The sequence below is a fragment of the Xiphias gladius genome, chromosome 21 (assembly GCF_016859285.1).
Source record: "Xiphias gladius isolate SHS-SW01 ecotype Sanya breed wild chromosome 21, ASM1685928v1, whole genome shotgun sequence".
Classification (NCBI taxonomy): Eukaryota; Metazoa; Chordata; class Actinopteri; order Istiophoriformes; family Xiphiidae; genus Xiphias; species Xiphias gladius.
The window spans coordinates 23,872,757-23,892,717 of NC_053420.1; the positions used below are offsets into that span (position 1 = coordinate 23,872,757).

General features: G+C 42.5%; 1 protein-coding gene across 10 annotated transcripts in view; it reads right to left on the bottom strand.

The window, feature by feature from the left end:
- The window catches only part of magi1b (membrane associated guanylate kinase, WW and PDZ domain containing 1b), a 139,709-nt gene extending 120,148 nt beyond the window's left edge, over positions 1 to 19,561 (bottom strand). For 6 of the 10 annotated variants that reach the window (XM_040159361.1, XM_040159363.1, XM_040159358.1 and 3 more), the window contains exon 1: positions 18,687 to 19,560. In XM_040159361.1, the coding sequence (XP_040015295.1) occupies positions 18,687 to 18,984 (298 nt within the window). In that variant the 5' untranslated portion in view covers positions 18,985 to 19,560. Of the gene's footprint in view, positions 1 to 18,686 lie in introns of all 10 variants that reach the window. The other 4 variants (XM_040159360.1, XM_040159364.1, XM_040159362.1 and 1 more) reach the window with 3 other exon arrangements.
- Positions 19,562 to 19,961: the final 400 nt, after the last annotated feature.

Sequence of the window (19,961 nt, forward strand, 5' to 3'; positions counted from 1 at the left end):
TGAGAACCACTGCACATGTGTTAATGACAAAAATACTGTCTTTGTTTTCATATTTCATGAGCAAACAGTAGCTGAATGCAGATCTATTGCTGACTCACATCCAACAAAGACACAATTGCCTGTGGAAAACTGGTATCAAAATTTAGAGCTGGCCTATGTTTAGAGCAGCAAAACAAAGTCACTTTTATGACCTTGTTTGTGCCTTTTGGCGTACGATGAGTTGGGCAACAGTTAAGAGCCGTATTTCGACTACACACAAGCACGTATGCCAGGGCACAGTTGGCCCCGTGCGCGCACACGCGCACACACACGAGCACACACACGCGCACACATGCACGAGCACACACAAGCAGACACGAGCACACACAAGCACACACAAGCAGACACGCACACACGAGCACACACAAGCAGACACGCACACACGAGCACACACAAGCAGACACGCACACACACAAGCAGACACGCACACACACAAGCAGACACGCACACACACACGCACACACACCCAAGCACACAAGCACACACACACACACACACATGAGCACACACACGAGCACACACACACACGAGCACACACACGAGCACACACACGAGCACACACACACACACACACGAGCACACACACACACACACACACACACACACACACACACACACACACACACACACACACATGAGCGCACACACGCACACACGAGCGCACACACGCACACACGCACACACACACACACACATACACACATGAGCACACACACACAGGGCCTGTGGTCAAGAGTCTGGATACTGAGAGAACAAAGCAACACATTTTTCCTCTGCTCTCTTTTACAATGGAAAGCAAAGCTATGACATCATTTGTTTAAAACTGCATTCAGATATAACTTCCTTCCCACCAACAGTTTTCCTGTGGAAACATTAATGCTATTTCTATCATATTTCTCTCTAGGCCTTCAATCCTTTAAAGTGAACTCGGGATACACATCTTTCACATACACGTGCTTTACAGTACAGCCTGTAATTGTTAAACTTCTCTTGATATTTCCATCTTTTTTGAATTCACAAATGATGCAGTAGTAGCTTCATTGATAATCACACCTCTTTGCTAAAGCTTGATAAAAAATATTCCCACATGTAAAATGACTATGGTAAATCCTCATCAGACAGTTTGTCATGCTAATCCCTTGGCCTTCTCTCTTCTGCGTGCCATAGATTAGTAGAAGATGGGACTGAAGAGCAGCCAGCCTATATCTTATGTAGGAGGGCAAGCCTGTGGGGAACAAGGACGCTGGGAAGCACTAATCGTTTGCTTCCTAGGGCTTTCTGGTGAAACTACATATTTCTATTCATGACTGAGCGGGATGGAAGGAGGCTCTCCAAAAATATCTAGTAATCGTGCAGAAACACAACATATTGGAGAAAAATATAAAATTCTCATCGCGTGACTTTTTTTTCCGTTTAATGTTACTTGCTATAAACCTCATTTGGATTTATATACACGAGATATTACACAAATAAATCTGAATGATTGAACTGAACTGTTCAGACAAGACAGTTATCCAGTTTTAACCTCCAGAGCACAATTTCCCGCATCCCAAGTAGATGTATACAAATGTCTTGTTTTATGTGACAAACAGTCCAAGGCCCCATGAAATTCAGTTTACTATCATATGAGTAAAAGGAAAGCTTCAAATCCCTACACGTGACAACCTGGAACCGGTGAATTTTTTGCATTTTTGCTTGTAAAATGACTTATATTATTAACTGATTATTAAACTAGTTGCTGACTAAACAAACAATACACTAATCGGTGCAGCTTTAATGGAGTTTCACAAATCCTGTATATAATACCTTGCTTTTATGAAATAACACAAGCTACCACCACACCAATATGTGGCAGAGACCCAATGCCAACCAGATGTGTACAACAAGGCTGTTGTACCCCGCCGTCTGTGCAGAGAGATGGCAGGAATGTGGTCTGTCAATACTCAGGCAGCTAAACAAAGTTATCTCCCTGCAACATCATGAGACTAAAAGCTTCTCCTCTCCCCACCACTGTTTATCTACCGCTTTCCAAATCTGTGTGTGTGTGTGTGTGTGTGTGTGTGTGTGTGTGTCTGTGTCTGTGTGTGTAGGGAAGATTTTATTTAGTAATCAGCCAAGCCCCTGGAGATGGCCGGCGCCTTGGGATTTAGGACCCCGTTGCCGCGGCAACCAAAAGGTCAACTGACACCAATCACCTCAGACGTCATGTTTACACTCTCCAGATGAACAGCCGGGATAAGAGTGGAGGGAAGGAGAGCGCTCAAGTGTGGCATTTAGCCAGGGTAAAGACACGTCTGTACAAACTGTGGTTGAATAATCAATCTCTGTGAAGTGCCACCTACCGTGAATACACAGTTCTGACACTTTAAACTCAGTAAGGCAATTCAAATGTTAAGTCTGGAGAGGTTTAACTGCCCGCGAGGAATTTGCATTCACCAGTGAGGAAGCAGGGATGCTTATACAGGGGCGTATGCGGGCGTGATCAGATTTCCAGGAAGCACAGCGGCCTCTGATCCCTGATCTTACCCCACCCTCATGATGTGTTCTGCCGCTGAGCACCGCCCAGTGCACCTGCTGACAGGTGCAGCGGAGGTATTGCTGCAGTTTCACCCCAACCTGTTTGACTGGTTCAGCCATCGGAACAGGCCGACACACAAGCGCACTGGAACAGAAAGGACAATTTTATGATAGGAATGTTTTCTCGGTATTTAATCAATTACCGATCATTTACATGCCTGACAACTGAGTCAGGAAATTGCTCACAAATTGAATCCCTATTAATGAATAATCCCTTTTGTCAACTGAAGTCCACACCTGAAAATTAAGAAATGCTAGTTTGCTCTACAGAGTAGACTGTATCTGTGCACTCCTATGGCTGAAACAATTCAGTTTTAAAAGAACTGAACTCAAAGCACAACATCTTACATCTGTATGGTCTGCTGTTGTAAACAACTCACAAAGAATGTCTGACACTGGTATGTTCCTGGGCTGCTAACTGACAGCAAACTGGTGACGCTGTGACGATAAACAGCAAACCCAACTGGCTGTATAAGATTCCAACCATTCCTACCAAAAGGACAATGAACCGGCTGAGGCCACACAGAGCTAATAAACACGCAGATTCATTGGCAGCAATGGTGGAGTCTTTGTAGGTTACTATTTGTCTTACATACTTTGGAAGACAAAACAGAAAATGTGGGATTGTTCTGGACAGTTTAAATGATAATGGTAAAAGACTGTAGTCTCTAGCAGGTGTCATGACATTAAGTCAGGAGTTTGCAAAGTCTGACACTGCAGAGTGACATTCTGAGACCTAGTAATGTCCAAAAATAGTGATAGTGCAACAAGAAAAAAGTTCACGTTAATGGATTTTGTAACTCCTTTCTTACTTTGATTTGGGGGATAATCATGCTCTACTTTTTGGAACTACAGTTCCCATAATTTTGGATATAAACTGGAAGTCTAATGTTGCCATGGAGTAAGACAGATTTGGACTACATCTTGATCCCTGTTTTTTAAGCCTATATATGTTACATTTTGGCAAATTGGCACCATTAAAAGTATGCTGAATTAGCTATTAGCAGTTCCTTGTTATAATTTACTCATGGATGTCCAGTCAAATATCACTGGATTAGTTTGATACTGAAGGAAACTTAAAAACTATGATAATTCTCAGGCAAGTTCTGGAGTAATAGAAAGAGTCCCTTTTCTATGATTTCTTAGCATATTCATGGTTTACATACATTTATTTACTGCGAACATCAGAGAAGTCTCAAGCCCCAAATTTAATAAAAACAAATCTAAGGAATCTGTATTGTGATTGTTTCCTAATGTGATGTATTAATGTTTAAAAAATTTACTATTAGCCGATATATCATTGGCAGATTTTTCTAACTCCCAAATAGTGTTGTCAGAATCGGCCTCAGATATCCAGTATCAGTCAGGCTATAAAAAAGTATGACAAAGTTCATTTTCAACTGATAATATCCCAATAGCAAAGCAAGAAGAAATGAATTCTCACTCTTGGCATGCAGGAGTTTAATGTATCTGCACCTTTAAATATTCTGAAGAGACGAGGCAGATATTGACCAATGAGCCTCATTGTGGTTTAAAGGTGGAGAAGGGGAGGGTTAAATAATTAACCAAATAAATCTATGACTTTTTATTTTGTTTTTATTATCTTCTAACAAACTGGCAGCATGAGTCAGGTTTCAGTGATGACACTGATTAGCAGAGTCAGTTAGCAGGTTTTATTGACACTCATCTCACTTTTTCTCACATTTGAACCCTGAGAATGAAAAACACCACTGCCCAACAGTTGATTATACTGAGACCTGTTGGGCTGCTCAGCATGTTCTCGAATTTACAAGTGTCCCACACATGTAACTCCTCTACCCTAAAGAGCAGGAAATGTCAAGCCTACCTTTGAATATCAACCAAAACAAAGGGCATGGTGGACAGAGGCCACACAATGGATTGAGGAAGTGACACACAGGAATTAGAGTTGGAGCAACAGAGCCAGAGATAGTGAAAACGTATCTAAAAAAAAAAGCTGAACAATAACAAGTGCCTTCAAAAGAAGACAAGAACTCAACAGCCGAGCTCGGTAACATATGACAATGCTGAAAATTACTCTGCTTATCAGTCATTCCAGCTCTGCTTTTCCAGCTGTTTTCTGTGATAACATTGTTCTGAAGTGTGCGGTGCTTTCTGTGACCCTCAAGAGTCTAGGGACCCACACAATTCAACGCTTGTAATAAACTCCGTCTCACAACAACAATATCTCCAGCTGTGAGGGGACAACTCCAAACGGTCCTGTCAAGTCCACTGCTAAAAAACCCCAGAGTCAGTGTGACAGAAAGAGTACTACTTGTTCACGGTGACTCAGCATGCAACTAGGCCACAATCCAGTTCCAACTGTCCCCCTTATCAGCCCATTTACATCAAGAGGAATAGAAATCAACTGCCCCTGAAAAGAAACAGTGTGGGTCTGAGTACTCAGAGCCTATGAGCCCCACAGGGATATTAGATTTCTTGTCTAATTTATGAGCTCTGGAACTCAGTATAGCTTGAGGACATGGTGGGATGTCTGTGTTCGCCAGCGATCTTCTGCCTATTTGCCCCAATGAGTTTTTAAGAAAATAGGTGATTCTCTATGTATTAAACAGATTGCTGCAATACATCACTGGTATAGGAGCTGTCATTTCACAGCAAGGTGCATTGAGTGTGATCATCAAAGTGAGGGGAGGACGGTGGGGTAGAGGTGTGAGAGAGAGATCATATTAAAAAAAAAAAGGCATGCTGATGTTGCACATAGATTTTACAATGATGCGGCTGGCTAGGGAAATTCACTTCCAGGAGCGAGTGAAATGATGAATTTCAGTCAGTGTTGCCCTCATATGCAGCTCACAGTCTAATTTGATAGGATTTATGCAGGAATGCAAGTAACATTTGTATCAGCCTGCCCAATCCTATCTCTAGCACTGATAAATTATGTTAGATAGGTAAGTATAGGGCTGGAAAAGTCCAAGTATGTATGCTGAGGACATGCATTCATCACAGTGGCAACCTTTAAGACAAGCTAATAGCAGACCAGGTGAAAAATGTAATACTTTTTTCAGCAGAGCCAACAACTTTCCTATAAGGTTTAGTACAATAATAAATGAAATTAATTCTGAGGTTCATTTCAGTGATTGTGCTCAAATTTCCCTGGAGTCTCTAGGCCACTGTGTCCTCCTATAAATCCAGCCGAGAGGGGAGAGTTTTAAGTAAGGTGTAGCAGCAGTACAAGCCATACTGGGGCCAATAACATAACTGTCAGTGACACAGGGCAGACACCTGAGAGACTGAAATACTGATCTGGGCCAGCCCCAGCTATGTAAACAGAGCATTCCTGAATAGTACAGAGTGCAGGGAAACAGTGGTGTGTGCATATGTGAGTGAGAGAAAAAGACCGAGAAGATACCGCTGCATGCAAGCTTTGGGAAATATATCTGCATGCTTTAAGCTTCCGTGTTTAATGCATGGGAATGGGTCATGGATTTAATTTCACATGTGAGTGTATGTCTATCTGTGTGTGTGTCATTTGTGTGAATCTGAAGCTGCAGTGATAGTACTGGGGCAATACCATGAGACAAATAGGAATGATGATGGCCCATGTAAAAGCCTTGCTAATAGTATCAACAGAATGCCACGTGTCGTCAACCTCAGCTTCACAGAGCCTCCATGGAGACTGGCGACAGTCAGTCAGTGTGTTGTTGAGCAGTCATTGGATAAACTGAAAATAAAAGGCATGATGACAAGTCCTGGAGGGTCTGTGTCAAGTCATAATCCTGCTGTATAGTACTATTTCCATATGGGTATCAGATTAGGCATCACAGCAGCCACTACGAGCAGCAACACAGTGGTCTGAGAGCCTAAAACAGTTGCCCACACTGTCCCTACTGTAATTTTTATTTTCTGAAAACCCTGGTTATTCAATGAGTCACAACATAAACTTGCAAGCATTCAACACTGTGGAGCGGGAAATGTTTTTTCAGATAGATTAAGATGCCGATTTAGTTATCAAAAAAAACACACACAACTGCCCCAGTTTGATAGTACAGCCAGGAGGCTTTTTCTGTAATGTCGATTTAAATTATTTTGAGGCCTGTCTTTTGTTCTAATTACAACTACAAAGTGTAGAGCGGCTGGCTTTGGAAGTTGTTTACAACGTTTCATGTGAGAAATGGGTGTTTCCACTTAAAAGTGAAGTATTAAAATTCGAGTATAAAGCCAAGCTTCTCCACCTCATAACATTTGTCAACTGCATCTTGTGGTGTCAAGTCTGTATAAGATCAGACATGGAAAGAAACTAAAGTGGCAACATACTGTTTACAAAACATATATCACTTCAACAAAACTGTAAACACTTTCTCGGAGTATTGTTGTGAAACCACAAAAGATTAAACTGTGATTCAGTAACATATAGACAACATAAGATGAGCTCCTTTGAGCCTCTCTACTGTCAGCAGATTGTAAAATGGTTAAGTCGCCGTAATGTTTACAGCTACAAGGCATGAAGAGACAACCTCACCTTCCCTGGACACAAAGTCTGTGTACACACACCCTGGTGTTACATAAGTTTGGCAGGTATGTCAAACTAGTAGTAAGTAGTAGTAGTTCCTGAATGATAGATGCAAATGGACTCCCACTCTAATGACGTGTTTTCTTGTGTGCAGCGTGAGAGTTGAAGTGAGTTCAAAACTAAAGTGGATTTAACTCAATCTCAAATCAGTTCAAGAAAGGGCCATATGGTAAGAAAAAAAAAAAAAAAAAAGAGTTGTGGTAAAGATGTACACTTTCTTCCTCTTAGAAGAGGATTATCATAATCATGAAAATGTTAAGTTGAGGTGTGAAAATTCATATAAAGAGTATATTGCAATTATATTAGCTTTCAACTTCAGGCAAATGGTCAGCTCAGATAAAATTTTCAGCACACAATCAAATTTGTCGCTGTAACTGAAAAAATTGTAAATGATCATGTCAAAGTGATTTTAAAGCCAAACGTTTATCTTTTGCGCTTGTAACCAATGTCTGATTTTCATGGGACGAACAATAACGAGTGAAAGAATATGTATATAGGTAATTTATCAGACTGCTGGAGCAAGCATCAATTACTGTTTAATTTGTTTTTTCCCTACAATCTCTTACTCTGTTTTCCACAACATTACAAAAGTACTGCCATATTGTCTGTGAATTTTTTAAAAACTGACTCCACTTAACGAACTTCTGAACTTAGAGAAAGGGGTGGCTCAGCAGCTGACACTGAAATTTGGAAGGTGGCAGTGTTATCACATAAAAGGACGTCACTTCAAGACAATCGACATTAACATCTGTGACTGATGCACGCAGTGGAGAGAGAAGATGGACAGCCGTGACCTCTTAATTAAGACTAAATCCTTTTCCTGTCTTTGCTAATTAGTCTCAGCTTGTCTAATTAAGATTCTATCAGTAAGCTGCCACATTTTACTCACTGTGCTGGTTTAAAGAAGCCTGTACAGTAAACGATGGATTTATGGATTCTTATGTCTGTGAAAAATGAGGACTAAGTCTGTCTGTCGTAGTTCTCTTACAGTATATGTACTGACCTTTAAGTGCTCATATGCATACTGACGTTTATGTTTCACTATCAGACACACACATGCACACTGTGGGAATGTTGGGAAAGGCGCTTGGTGCTGCCAAGCCAGTCAAAGCAGCTACCCAGTCCCGGAGCTGAACAGTGCTTCCAAGGCCTTGCGCAACCACTTAGAGTTGGAACAGGTGGTTTTAGCAAATAGTTGGTATCATTTTGACTTTCAAGAACATTTTATTTTGCTGTGTGCCCAAACCCAGTTACTATGACCACAGGAAGAGACGACTTCCTCAGAAAAATATATTCAGTCCTCTTTGGCTCACATTAGCTGTATGAAACACTCATTAAGGAGGTGTTGATAAAGCATAAGGTCTGCCCCCATCTCCTGATTTTTGGCCCTACAGCTTGATATAATCAAGAACGCACATGCTCAAGAGTTACTTGTAATATTTTTCTTTGTGTTTTCTAGCTGGCAAATTACAGAGAGAAGTTAACAAGTCAAAATTATACCAAAAGCTCTTCCAAAAATCTCTTTAAGTTTGCCCAAACTGAGGCTTGTTTAAACCGTTGGAAACTAAATGGGTAGATCTGCATGCAGCTTCCCCTCAGTGCATAAAGTTCAAATGGGCCAGAGATGCAGTTTTTTTTGATGTGTCTTCAAATACTTCTGAGAATGGTTAGCAACAATAGCATATACCCTAAAAGACTTAATAATAGCTAAAAGAGCTCATGATGAATTTGAATGAATACTATGTGGAACAGAAAACTGATATTACTGTGTAACTGTATAAGCACTGGCTAGTAAAAAAATAACTCCTACTTTGGCATTTAACTAATTTCCTTGGTTCTTTTCTGGCACAAATGAGTATAAACCACTCTTCCTTCTCCAGTCCTATTTCGGCCAAATCAGTTAAAAACTGAAGTAATGTTTTGCATTTCAGCGGACCAGACAGCATGCCAGAGGCAAAGAATCTTTTGTGTGTGGTCCCGGACATAAATTGAATCATTTAGTGTGTGTACCATGAAGTTGAAGAGGCATGAAACTACTGGAAACAAGAGAGGTTTAATGTGAGTGTTACAAGTGGTGATTGAGGCATGCAGCTTGTGCCCAGCTTTAAGGGACAAACAGCTGATGCACAGTCCGGATATCAGATAGTTGTGATAGCTGTTAAACACTTGGCCTTTAGCTGCTAAGCAGTTATTACTGAACATCTATCAGCACTGGGAGGCCACCTGCGAAGCCGATGACACAACCATATCTCCCCTGCCATCATAAGAGATTACGCCGGCCATTTGGTGTCCTGAAGGCTTCCAGCTAACCGCGGGACACGCATGCTTTTTCAATCAAGGCCACTCCAACAATGGTCACTATTACACAGGCTGATCTTTCCAGATGGGAGAACTGGTGGCATCTTCTTAACTGTGCTGGAGAGTTCCACAAAGAAATGCAAAATACTTTCTGGATTTTACAAACATCTCTTACCAAGTAATTTTTGGTGATAGGAATTTCCTACACTAACAGCAATTTCAGATACATTACTGTCATTTCCCTAGACAGATTAAGTGCAGTAATGCCTGATCAACTACATATGCATCAACTGACCGTTCACTGTAGTCCACCCCTTAAAAGTGATTGTCCAAACAAAGCTTAGTAACAGTAACAGTGCTGTCAAGCCTGAATGAATTAAACAGTGCATTTGTCTGCTCCAGCATTAACTCCAAATGTTAGCACGTCCACCTAAACCACTGTTACTTCTGAGGTCAAGAAACTTTTCGTATTACATTATTCTGTGGAGTTTCAGGTTATGTTAAAAAAATGCCCTGTTCAATACAGAACATCCACTGTGTAGTATATCCCAGCTATGGGGACGTAGGTCCTGAATGCTACTGCAGTACATCACAGTGTAGTGTCCGTTAGCGGCTTTGATTTGCAGAAGTTTACACTCCAGCAACTTCAGCCAAACTCATTATCCAGGATAGCTTTATGTTTGCCAGACACATTGACTAGTCCTCATTAGGAATAACCTTTTTTTCTTTACTGTTAAAAGTTAAACATACAGTTACAAACAATAAATCATAAATCTAACCCTCTTACTTGGTCAATTATGTAAGCTTAGCAGCCAAACGGTGTTATGTTTGAATGAAATAAAAGATCTTACATTTTTCCCTTATCATACACTAAATAGCTCTTCACTGCAGTATAATAGCAGTGCATCTTCTTTATTTCTATGTCTTCTACATGAATCTTCACCTGATGAAGAGCTGACTTTTTGCCTGGAAAAGGCAGCTCAAGCCTCAGTCTTTTAGCACTATCATGTATGTAGCAGTCAAGTGCATATTTAAGAGCCTTTTAAAGGATCCTTGTTTTAAAACGAGACAGCTTGGAACACTTACAGTCAGCCTGAGGCGATGTTCTCAACCAACTCATTTAGCTAACGAGAGCCTAATTAGCTAGCTAGCTAGGGCCAATAAAGTCTGCTAGTTTCCACTGTCATTTCAGCCGACAAAAAAAAAAAAAAAAAAAGAATGTCACTGGCTAAAAATTGTCTAACTCGGTTGAAATCAAGAATTTTGTGTGATAAATATGCCACTATTATCAGTGTAAGCTTCATATGTACCGTTGAGGAACGGAATGCTTGACAGGCGTAGCAACAGTAACTAGAGGCAACTAAGCTTAGTGAACTGCAAATTAGTAAAATAATTCCACGAATACACACCGAGAGTTACTTCAACACATGCGTCAATGACCATGTCCTGGGCCAAACACACTAACACACGTTATCAGTCTCTCTTCCTTATTTCAAATGTCCCTCGTTTCTATTTTTTTTCCCCACAATCCACCACACTCTCCGCTTACAGTGACTACCATCCACATAAGGTCGTCTTCAATGCTTTGCCACTCACCGTCATCCATAACTGCTGTGAAGTGAGCCTGTTGGACAATTCTTTTCATTAGGAGACTTGAGCAGGGAAAAGGACATGTTTGGGGACTCCGAGTAAGAACAGGCTGCCCTTTAATAAGAGCCATCACAATTCCTCCCATATTTAGGCAACAATAAGTGTGCAGAGAATAGATGAAGGCTTGAGAGGGGAGAGATAAAGAGAGCAGGCAAGATGAATAGAGTGAGGACAGATGAGGTGGAGGAGGAGGAGGAGGAATAAGCCAGTGTGGCTCACCAAGGCATTGTTGTGCGCTGCATAATTGCCACTGCAGGAAGAGCCCGGGAGTTTGGGGCTTGCGAGTGTGCATGTGTGCGTGTGGATATGTGGTGTGTGTCTCACTTCCGCGGACAAACAGACAGACTTGTGTCTAAATCCTCTTAATCAGGGCTAGACTGTTCTCTAAACCTGTAAATACTCCCTTGTTTTGTCTGCGTGTGCATGTGTAATGCGCGCGAGTAACCCTCCCAAAGACTTTACATGAATGGGATTTGTGTAAATAGACCCCAAGGCCTCAACCAGAACATAATTAAAAGTAAAGAAAAGAGGGAAGCAGACAGGGGAAGAAAGGTCTTTATATCTCACAGAGCCTGATAAAGTATAGATTTTCTGGATGCAACCACAACTAAAATAACAAAGCTGACCATTGCTTTAATGACAACAAATTATCTCCAGGTAAACTTCTAAGTGTCATTTTACTATCTTGTATCACAAGAAGTCAAATATGCAGCACAGTAATATCACAGAAACATGAGGTGGAATTAAAAATGCACCAGCACTTAACTACATTTCTTTGTGCTGAAGTATAGTCCCTGCAGATTTAAAAAGAACTTATAAAACCTTCAACGTTTCAAGAGACTGGCAGCATTTTTCTCGCTACCCACTTGCTACTGGGTCTTGTCTCAGCCATATTAATAATGCCCACATCCACTACCAGTCCCATCATTTTGCTTCCTAGTTGTGCACGCTGCAGACATAACCTCATTTCATCTGAGTTTAACAGCAGAAGAGCTGACAGAAAGACTTGGCCACGTCAGCCTGTCTGCCATGCATACGGGCACACATACATGCAGACACACCACTACTATTTGCAGGCATGCATACGATCCCATTTCTGACTTCACGCAGTACAAAAAACAGACCTGCCCATGGTCAAATACCGAAAGGACAAAGTGAAGGCTGGCAGAGAGGCTGCAGCGTCAGATGCTTGTAATGCGACTGCAGGTTGGGGTCTTGGCACAAATTTTGCCACTTGTCTACTTCACATTTGTAGCAATTAGCATCCAAAAAGTTGAAAAATGCATCCGAACCCAGACTCACAAACTCCGCACCCTCTCCCACCCCCCTCACAGATCTGTCAGATTGTTGTTCCAGTGTCCTCCTTTCTACCTTCTACCTTCTACAATGACATGTTTCATATGTTTTCAGCCATTTTAATGCCTGAGTGATACATCTGGCTGTCATTCAGAATTCATAGAACCAGTTATACATGAAACTCCCCTTTTAACGTCCATACCAACTGATAACTGCGCTTCCCTCACGGGACACGGGATGTCTTTTTTTAATTTTTGATCCGCAGACTCTGAAAGCAGTGAGAGTGACTTCAGTCCAGGAAATCTACAATGGTGGTTCAGAGCTGATGAATTGCTGGCTTAGCTTAGCAAGGCTTTAGCAGAGGCAACTTAGTGTGACAGAATTAGGGATGCACCGATGCAATAGGTCAGATCGGTATCAGCCCCAATACTAACCCTATTAAGCACATCGTGTATTGGCCACAATGTGACCGATCCATATTAAATACAATTTATTTGTCAATGTCCTTATAAAATTCAGTGTTTCCACAGTTTCAGCTTCATTTATTCATGACAGGCTGCTGACTTATTGTTTTTAGTGCCACAGTAATTCTTGATGTTACCTTACATAAAAATGATTCCAATGAGTTCCACACAGAGTTGTATAGAGATTTTTAAATTTGGGAAAAAGAACCCTGGTGTCAGATCATCACTATTAGCAGACACCCCGAGTTGAGGTACCGGAATCAATATCAGGAGAAAAAAAGGGTTGGATGAGTGCATTCCTAGATAGAAAAGGGTATTTGAATGAGTGGTAGCCCCAAACACCATAACACCGATCAACAGTGTAAACTAATAGTTTACTAGTAGTAGTAGTAGTAGTAGTAGTAGTAGTAGTAGTAGTATCAGTAGTAATGCTACTAGGATGATAAGCTGTGTGGTGTCGGACTTTTCACAGATTTCTTGGGTCTAGAGGACAGAATTACTGGAAAATAAAGGAAAACTTCTGCTGTAGTGAACACAGTACCAGGATATTGTAATAAAGTGACTGTATACAAAATTCACTACCTCAAAAAAGTGGATTCAGCTTTAAGTTACTCTTTATGCGGCTAGAGCAACATGTATATTTTCAGGATCTTGATGCTCTACAAAAAAGCCTTGGATTGAGACGTTCACCTGCTCTGAGGTTGGAGGCTAATTTCGCTTTGAGAATTGCTGTACCTCCCTGCTGGGGGATTATGCTAACCAGGCAGTCAGAAGGCCTTCTGAGTAGATTTGTCAACTCATCCTGAACTTTGGCTAGGTTAACAGTTACTTTAGCAACTGAACCAAAGCAGCCTGATATTAAGCTTGGGGCTTTAATTTCACTGTGGATGCTGACACACATAGGGGACTCATCATTTCATGGTCTGACAGATGGAAAAAAAAAAAAAGCAAAGCGTGGTTAAATGATTTTGTGCTACAAATCCTCAAGAACTGACCACTGAGAAAAGAGAGTGCTGACAGATTTCTTCAGGAACTCTTGTCAAATGTGTCTAAAACCTGACCCGTTCCACAGAAATACACACTCCCCTACTGTGCATATACACAGTCTGAGGACACTGGATAAGAGCAGTCTTCAAAGGAAAGCAGAGGGAAGTACCCGGCTGCCTCCCCTGCCTTAACCAAACTCACTATCGTAAATTAGTTGGCCTTTCTCTTCCTCTGACAGGTTGTGTAAGTGCAATTGCCAAGTGTGACCAATTCCCATTCACACTCAATACAACAGCTTACACTTGAGCTAATTAGGAAAAGAAAGACGATTCTTCAGCAAACAAGAGGAAAGGCTGTGCACATGTGCATATGTACCTCTTTAGCGGGATTACAAAAAGCGCTGCGTTAGCGAGACAGCATTTCATGGTCTGTTTAGCTGGTAACTGATTGTCCCTCCAGTGTATTTAAGTGCAGAGCTTAAGCTGAGCATGGACACACATAAACACAAATTGAGCTCAAAGTAGTTTATACTGTACACATATGACTTGTATCTCTTCCTCCTCTTGCTCTCAAACACACACACACACACACACACACACACACACACACACACTTTGCATAGATATAAAACACACACCCTGAAATTGAAGCCAGATATCTTTCCTAAAGCCAGGCTATAAGGGGGGGAAGTGAAGTCGTTCTACCGCTGTCAGAAAATACAAAGGTGGAAGAATAGCTGGCACGAGGAAGGCTGTCCAACTTCCTGCTGAGAGAAAGGAAATAAACACTTCCATATGCAATCTCTGCCAGAAACGCTCACACATACACATGCAGCGCCTGGAGTTAATGCCGTGACACAGTGTTGTAAATTTGAGCAGGAGGGCTGTAGTTAGCGACTCGCACCGCCATATGAAAGGGAGAATATTTTCTACTTCCAGTCATTTATAACTAGCAAGGTCTCGTTCATCACACCAGCTCTATAATATAATGCAACCTGGAAAGAAAGACACTCCTCCGAAGCTGTAGCACTCCGATTCCTGATTGGTCTAGGAGAGTGCAACGGCTGGTTTTACATGAAAAGCATTCAAATTTTTAGTGTGTGTGTGCGTGTGTGTGTGAGAGAGAGAGAGCGTGGAGCCATGCAGCAAATCCTGTTGACTTAGGCGACTCACACACACACACCATACCTCCGGCCTGGGGAAACCTGTGGACTCTCGGCCACTGTGCCGTATTTCATGTCCAGATATTCACGCGCACTCGTACACACACACACATTTGTGTTACACTGCTTGTGACAACAGTTGCTGGTACAATCCCTAGCCCTGGCATTCCCGATACACACCTAACCCTAAACCTTAAACTTAACTACAATTCTAACAGGGGCCGATCTTTCTGTCCACATGAAAAATATAGAGTGCATAAATACGAATACACACACACACTCTCATGGAAATTTCCCAGATTATTAGCACACGCAACATGTGTACTAACACCAGACAGAGCACGACACTAATCTGCTCTCTGAAACCTCTCTGTCGTGATTGTGTGTCTTTGTGCATGTGTTAGCCAGCGATGGTTTTGCATATGTGGAGCAGTAGGTCATCTTCTTATGAAGATTATCCATAAAGGAGTTCCAGGGTTTTTCAGACTGATAAGTCTCATCATAATGGATATTTCTCTTTGCAAACACGGCATACTGCCTTGGCCATTACAGCACACCCCTGTTAAACAGGGGTTTATATGTAACAGTCCTTAATTACAAAATCAAGTTATTTTCCAACAGCTCCGGTCTGATCAATACACAGTGAAGTGGACTTCTCCTGACTTGGGTGTGTGTTCTGCAGTGTAAATGTGTGTGCGTGTTGTTCTTTCTCACTGATACCCAGAGTAAACATTACAATATCTGCAGTAGCTCTGGTTGGAGCCTCTTATCAGCTCAGTTTGGAAATGCCCCTCTGCTGACAGGTCTGAATAGAGTGCTGAAGGTCTGGACCTAACACTTTTCAACACGTCTGCCACTGGCAGTCATCAGCAGCAAAGGCTTCCTGGATGTCAGTGAGCCAAGGCATCGCAGCAGTACCTCTCCTCATATCTCGCTTGATTAAAGTGAGAAAAATGACAAGTTCTGGGTAAAATTAGGTCACTTAGATTTTACAGATGGCCCTTGTTGCCAAGCATATTTTCCCAATTAAGGCTGATTAGGGAGGGAAATTCCCAGACAGCGTGAATTATTAAAAGCTTGAAATGGAACCTGATCATGTGACATTGTACGCTTCTGACACCCGACATTCACAGATGGGTCCTGGAGGAAAAAAAAAGGGATGGGGGGAGGCTGGGAGCCCTGAGACTTCCGACTGGCCTAAAGTGGGAGTTTCCTCCTATTGTTTAAATTCAGGGTTCAAAGTCAACTCTGGATGATGATACATGAACTGACACAGGCAACAAAAATGTGCACCACTTGGCACTATGATTTGTTTACGGCTTCTTTTTTTTGTGTGTAGCAAGGTTTTATCGGGAAAAAAACATTACCCCTGCAGTTACTGAATGGGAGTAGGTGAGATACCCATAGCACCCACAATTTAGAATCACCTGGAAAATGAGTAAATAAAACAAAAATACAGATATTTCTGAAAATTAAAAGTGAGTGTTTGTACATTATTTTTGATCTGTTAAATTAATTTTAATAACGGCCCTTTCAAACTGAAGACCCTACATACTCATAATTCATCCACACAGGGGTTTTCCCTTATCTTCCCTGATTAGACCTGTTCTCAGGACCGTGTGGGTGTGTACACATCCCACCGTGACGTTTCACAGTGTCACAGTGGGAAAAGCACGGGTGCAAATAATGAGATGAATGATGGTCCTGGCATTGTGCATGCAGGTTCCCTGGTTCCGGGCCCACTTGAATAGAACGGAGCCACCGTGAACGTTATTATCCACACCTCTGCTTCTCCTACCATGACAAGTCAAAACGCCTGCTGTGAAAAGGACCTACTGAGGTTCGGTGACATCACAAGAGGACTGTGCCACCCACAGTCAACCTGAGCAGAGGTCCCATAAGCCACTAAGTGAAAACATCCATGTGCAGGACCTTTACATGTCTTTAACTTTACTTTGTTCTTTTTGTGCTCACACTTAATTAGGGCTGTTAAAAATACAAAATCTTTCCAACTGCACAGAATTAAAGCAGCTACACACACATATATATATATATAAATTTAAGATCCAAACGTCAGAGGGATTTTATTCCAAACAGAGGCCTGTTAACAAACCCTCAATTAGAAAAGAGGAACTAATCAGTGCTGTGTGCCGGTGCAGTGTTTGTTTCCAATGAAAACCTGTACGCAGCTGCTCAGTACTCTGAAGGGCAAATTAGTCCAAGGTAGAGGTGGTGTTGGTCTCTCGTACACATCTGGGATTGTCAGTGCTCGGCCCTTGTTTTCCATTACTCCCCATCCCAAAAGAGAATATTTTTCATCTTCATTTGATCACCCTCTGAGGATTTTCTCTTCAATTTCAAAATGATAAAAGATGTTGTGGAACTTTTTGCCTACTGCTTAATCTCTGGGAGGACAGTGCTTTCTTTCGTTCTCTGAAATGGACGTGCTAGTGCTGTGCTGTGATGTTAAATTCTACACGTAGTGCCTTTTAAAAAGACTAATAAAAAACGGCGCCTGCTCTGAACCGGCCCAGTTCATATTTCCGCAGGCGTTCGCGGGTTATAAATACGCGAAACCGTCCTTGAAGAGTTGCTGCTCTTTTGTTTGTCTCTACAGGGCCCGGCCCGGCTCCGAGCATCCCCCTTCAGCAGCCTGCTCTACCACGCTGCGAGCCCGTCGGAGCGGCTCAGTGTCAAGACTGCCAAGCCCCGCTGAGTCGAGCAGGACCAGCCGCACTGGCCCTGATGCTCGTGTGTTTCTGCTGGGTGCCTGATGTTCCCCTTTCCCGTTCGCTGCTAGAAAAAAAAAAAAATGTTGCCAGTCGAACCTGTCTGAGGCGTGGACAGACACAGCAAAGCCCCAAGAGAGACGGCCGATCGAGTTGCCCGGGCAAAAAGCCGGACTTTTCTTATCATCTGTATTTTTAGCGGATGATAGCTGGATTTCAATGTAACTAAATAATCACTTATTCTATGGTATCACCTGGTATTCCTACAGGCCTCCTACGTGGAGTCAAAACGCAGCCTAATAGGTATCGCGTGTTTCTACTTAAAGCAATGGGAGTGACACCTGTAAGGATTTCCATTATTTGGAAAAAAAAAAAAAAGGTTTCGTGATGTTTTAGCCTTTTTCAAAGGGTTTTGGTGAGGCGACGGAACAGAAAGGAAAGCTGCACAAACAATGTGTGTGAGCTGATGTTACTTCCATCTCCACGGACCCGACAGGTGGCATTTTTCTCTGGGGGAGAAAGCTGCAGCCCAAAAGCCATTCAAAAAAACAAAAACCAAATCTGTCCATTTAAACGTGGCCGTGCGCATACACGGGTACACGATGTCGGGACTTCCTAGAAGTTTTAGCAACCGCTCTTCAGCTCGACAAAAAGTATATTTCGCCTGGCAAATCTTATTTCGGCATTTTACCCACTTCAAGATTACCCGCAGAACTCCTCCCTGGAAGCAAAGCCGGTTTAAAAGTTTCCATTTTGATAAACCTTTTAAGCTTAATTTTACAGTTTCTGTGTGCCGGATTGATAAGTATTCCCTCCTGTCACTGTGAAACGCCTGGCACAAAAAAAATTCAACCCCCGTCACCTTTCAGGAAAACTGAGAAGCATTAACGGGCAAAAGATTCAACGGAGTTTCGCGTACGCCTTCCAGTCCTTACCTTGCCTGACAGTTTTCAACCTGACGGGACCTTTGCAGTTCTTTATCACCGTCTGCACGTCGTACAAGGGTAATCCCGAAATCGAGAGGTTCTCCACCTCCAGCAGCAGCTCCCCTTCATTCAGTTTCCCACTCGGGTGAACCACGACGCCCTCGCCAACTCGCCCGATGTAGGCGAACTCTCCGTTCTCCGCGCCGCCGCGCAGCGGCACACTCAGGTCGCCGCGGGCGTCCTTGGAGACGGCGCACTCGCTCACTCTGGAGGTCCAGTGGCTTTTCTTCAGCGCGGGCTTGGACATCGTGAAGGCTTACGAGCCGACAGGGAAAAGCGAGCGGGCTCCGCCGCTGGGGCGAGACGCGGTCACGGCCGCGATGCCTTTGCAGAAAGTAGACTTGTGTCCGAGTGAAGCGCAGCAAACTTTCCTCCTCTTCCACAGAAACATGAGCGCCTCCGACCGTGTTGTCCCACCGCTCTCCCGGGGCGAGAAGTCAAGCCATTCCCGTTCGCGCTGGGGTCCCTCTATACTGCGTCGATGTTGTTTTCATTAGTTTCTTAACATCCCCGCAGTTTAATCTTCCTTTACCGATGTCATCTTACATCTGCCACGGTCCCACTCACGCCTCGTCTCCACTTATTAAATCCTCTCGGGTTTTTTTTTTCTAAGAAACTCACTTTAAATGACCTTTCTTTCTTTTCCCCACTCAACGGTGGCTGTAGTCTTCCCCCCTCCGTGCCAGGCGGCTGACTTTTGTCGCCAGTTGCCACCGTCCTCTCGACCAGGTACGAGGCTCCGGCGTGTTTAGTTGGGTCCCATTCCCACTCTGGGCTCTGCCTTGGCGCTGGAAATGTGTTGCCAGTCGTGCCGCATTCACGTGCCGTCGGAGATAATGCCTTCCAGATGGGGTCTTCCTGAATTACCCGTCGCCGAAGTGGCTATACTGTATGTTATATTAGTATAATATAATTAAAAATATAAGAGGAAATTTTACTTAATATCTATTTACTTAATCTCTGATATTTTTAAGTGTGATGTGTCGAGTAATGTATCATATGATAGCATTTAACTCTGTAATTGTCATTGTTTTTCCGACCACAGATCATGTGAATTTTCAGATTTAATTTTAATATTTAATGCTGCATACCAAATCCTAACGAACCGTGTCCTGAAGGAGATACATTTACACTGTAAATGCCGAATTTATTACGGCCTATAGGCTACTTAAAATGGCAAGTCACGTATCCTTTTATTAGAATAGCCCAGACAAGAAAAAGTAA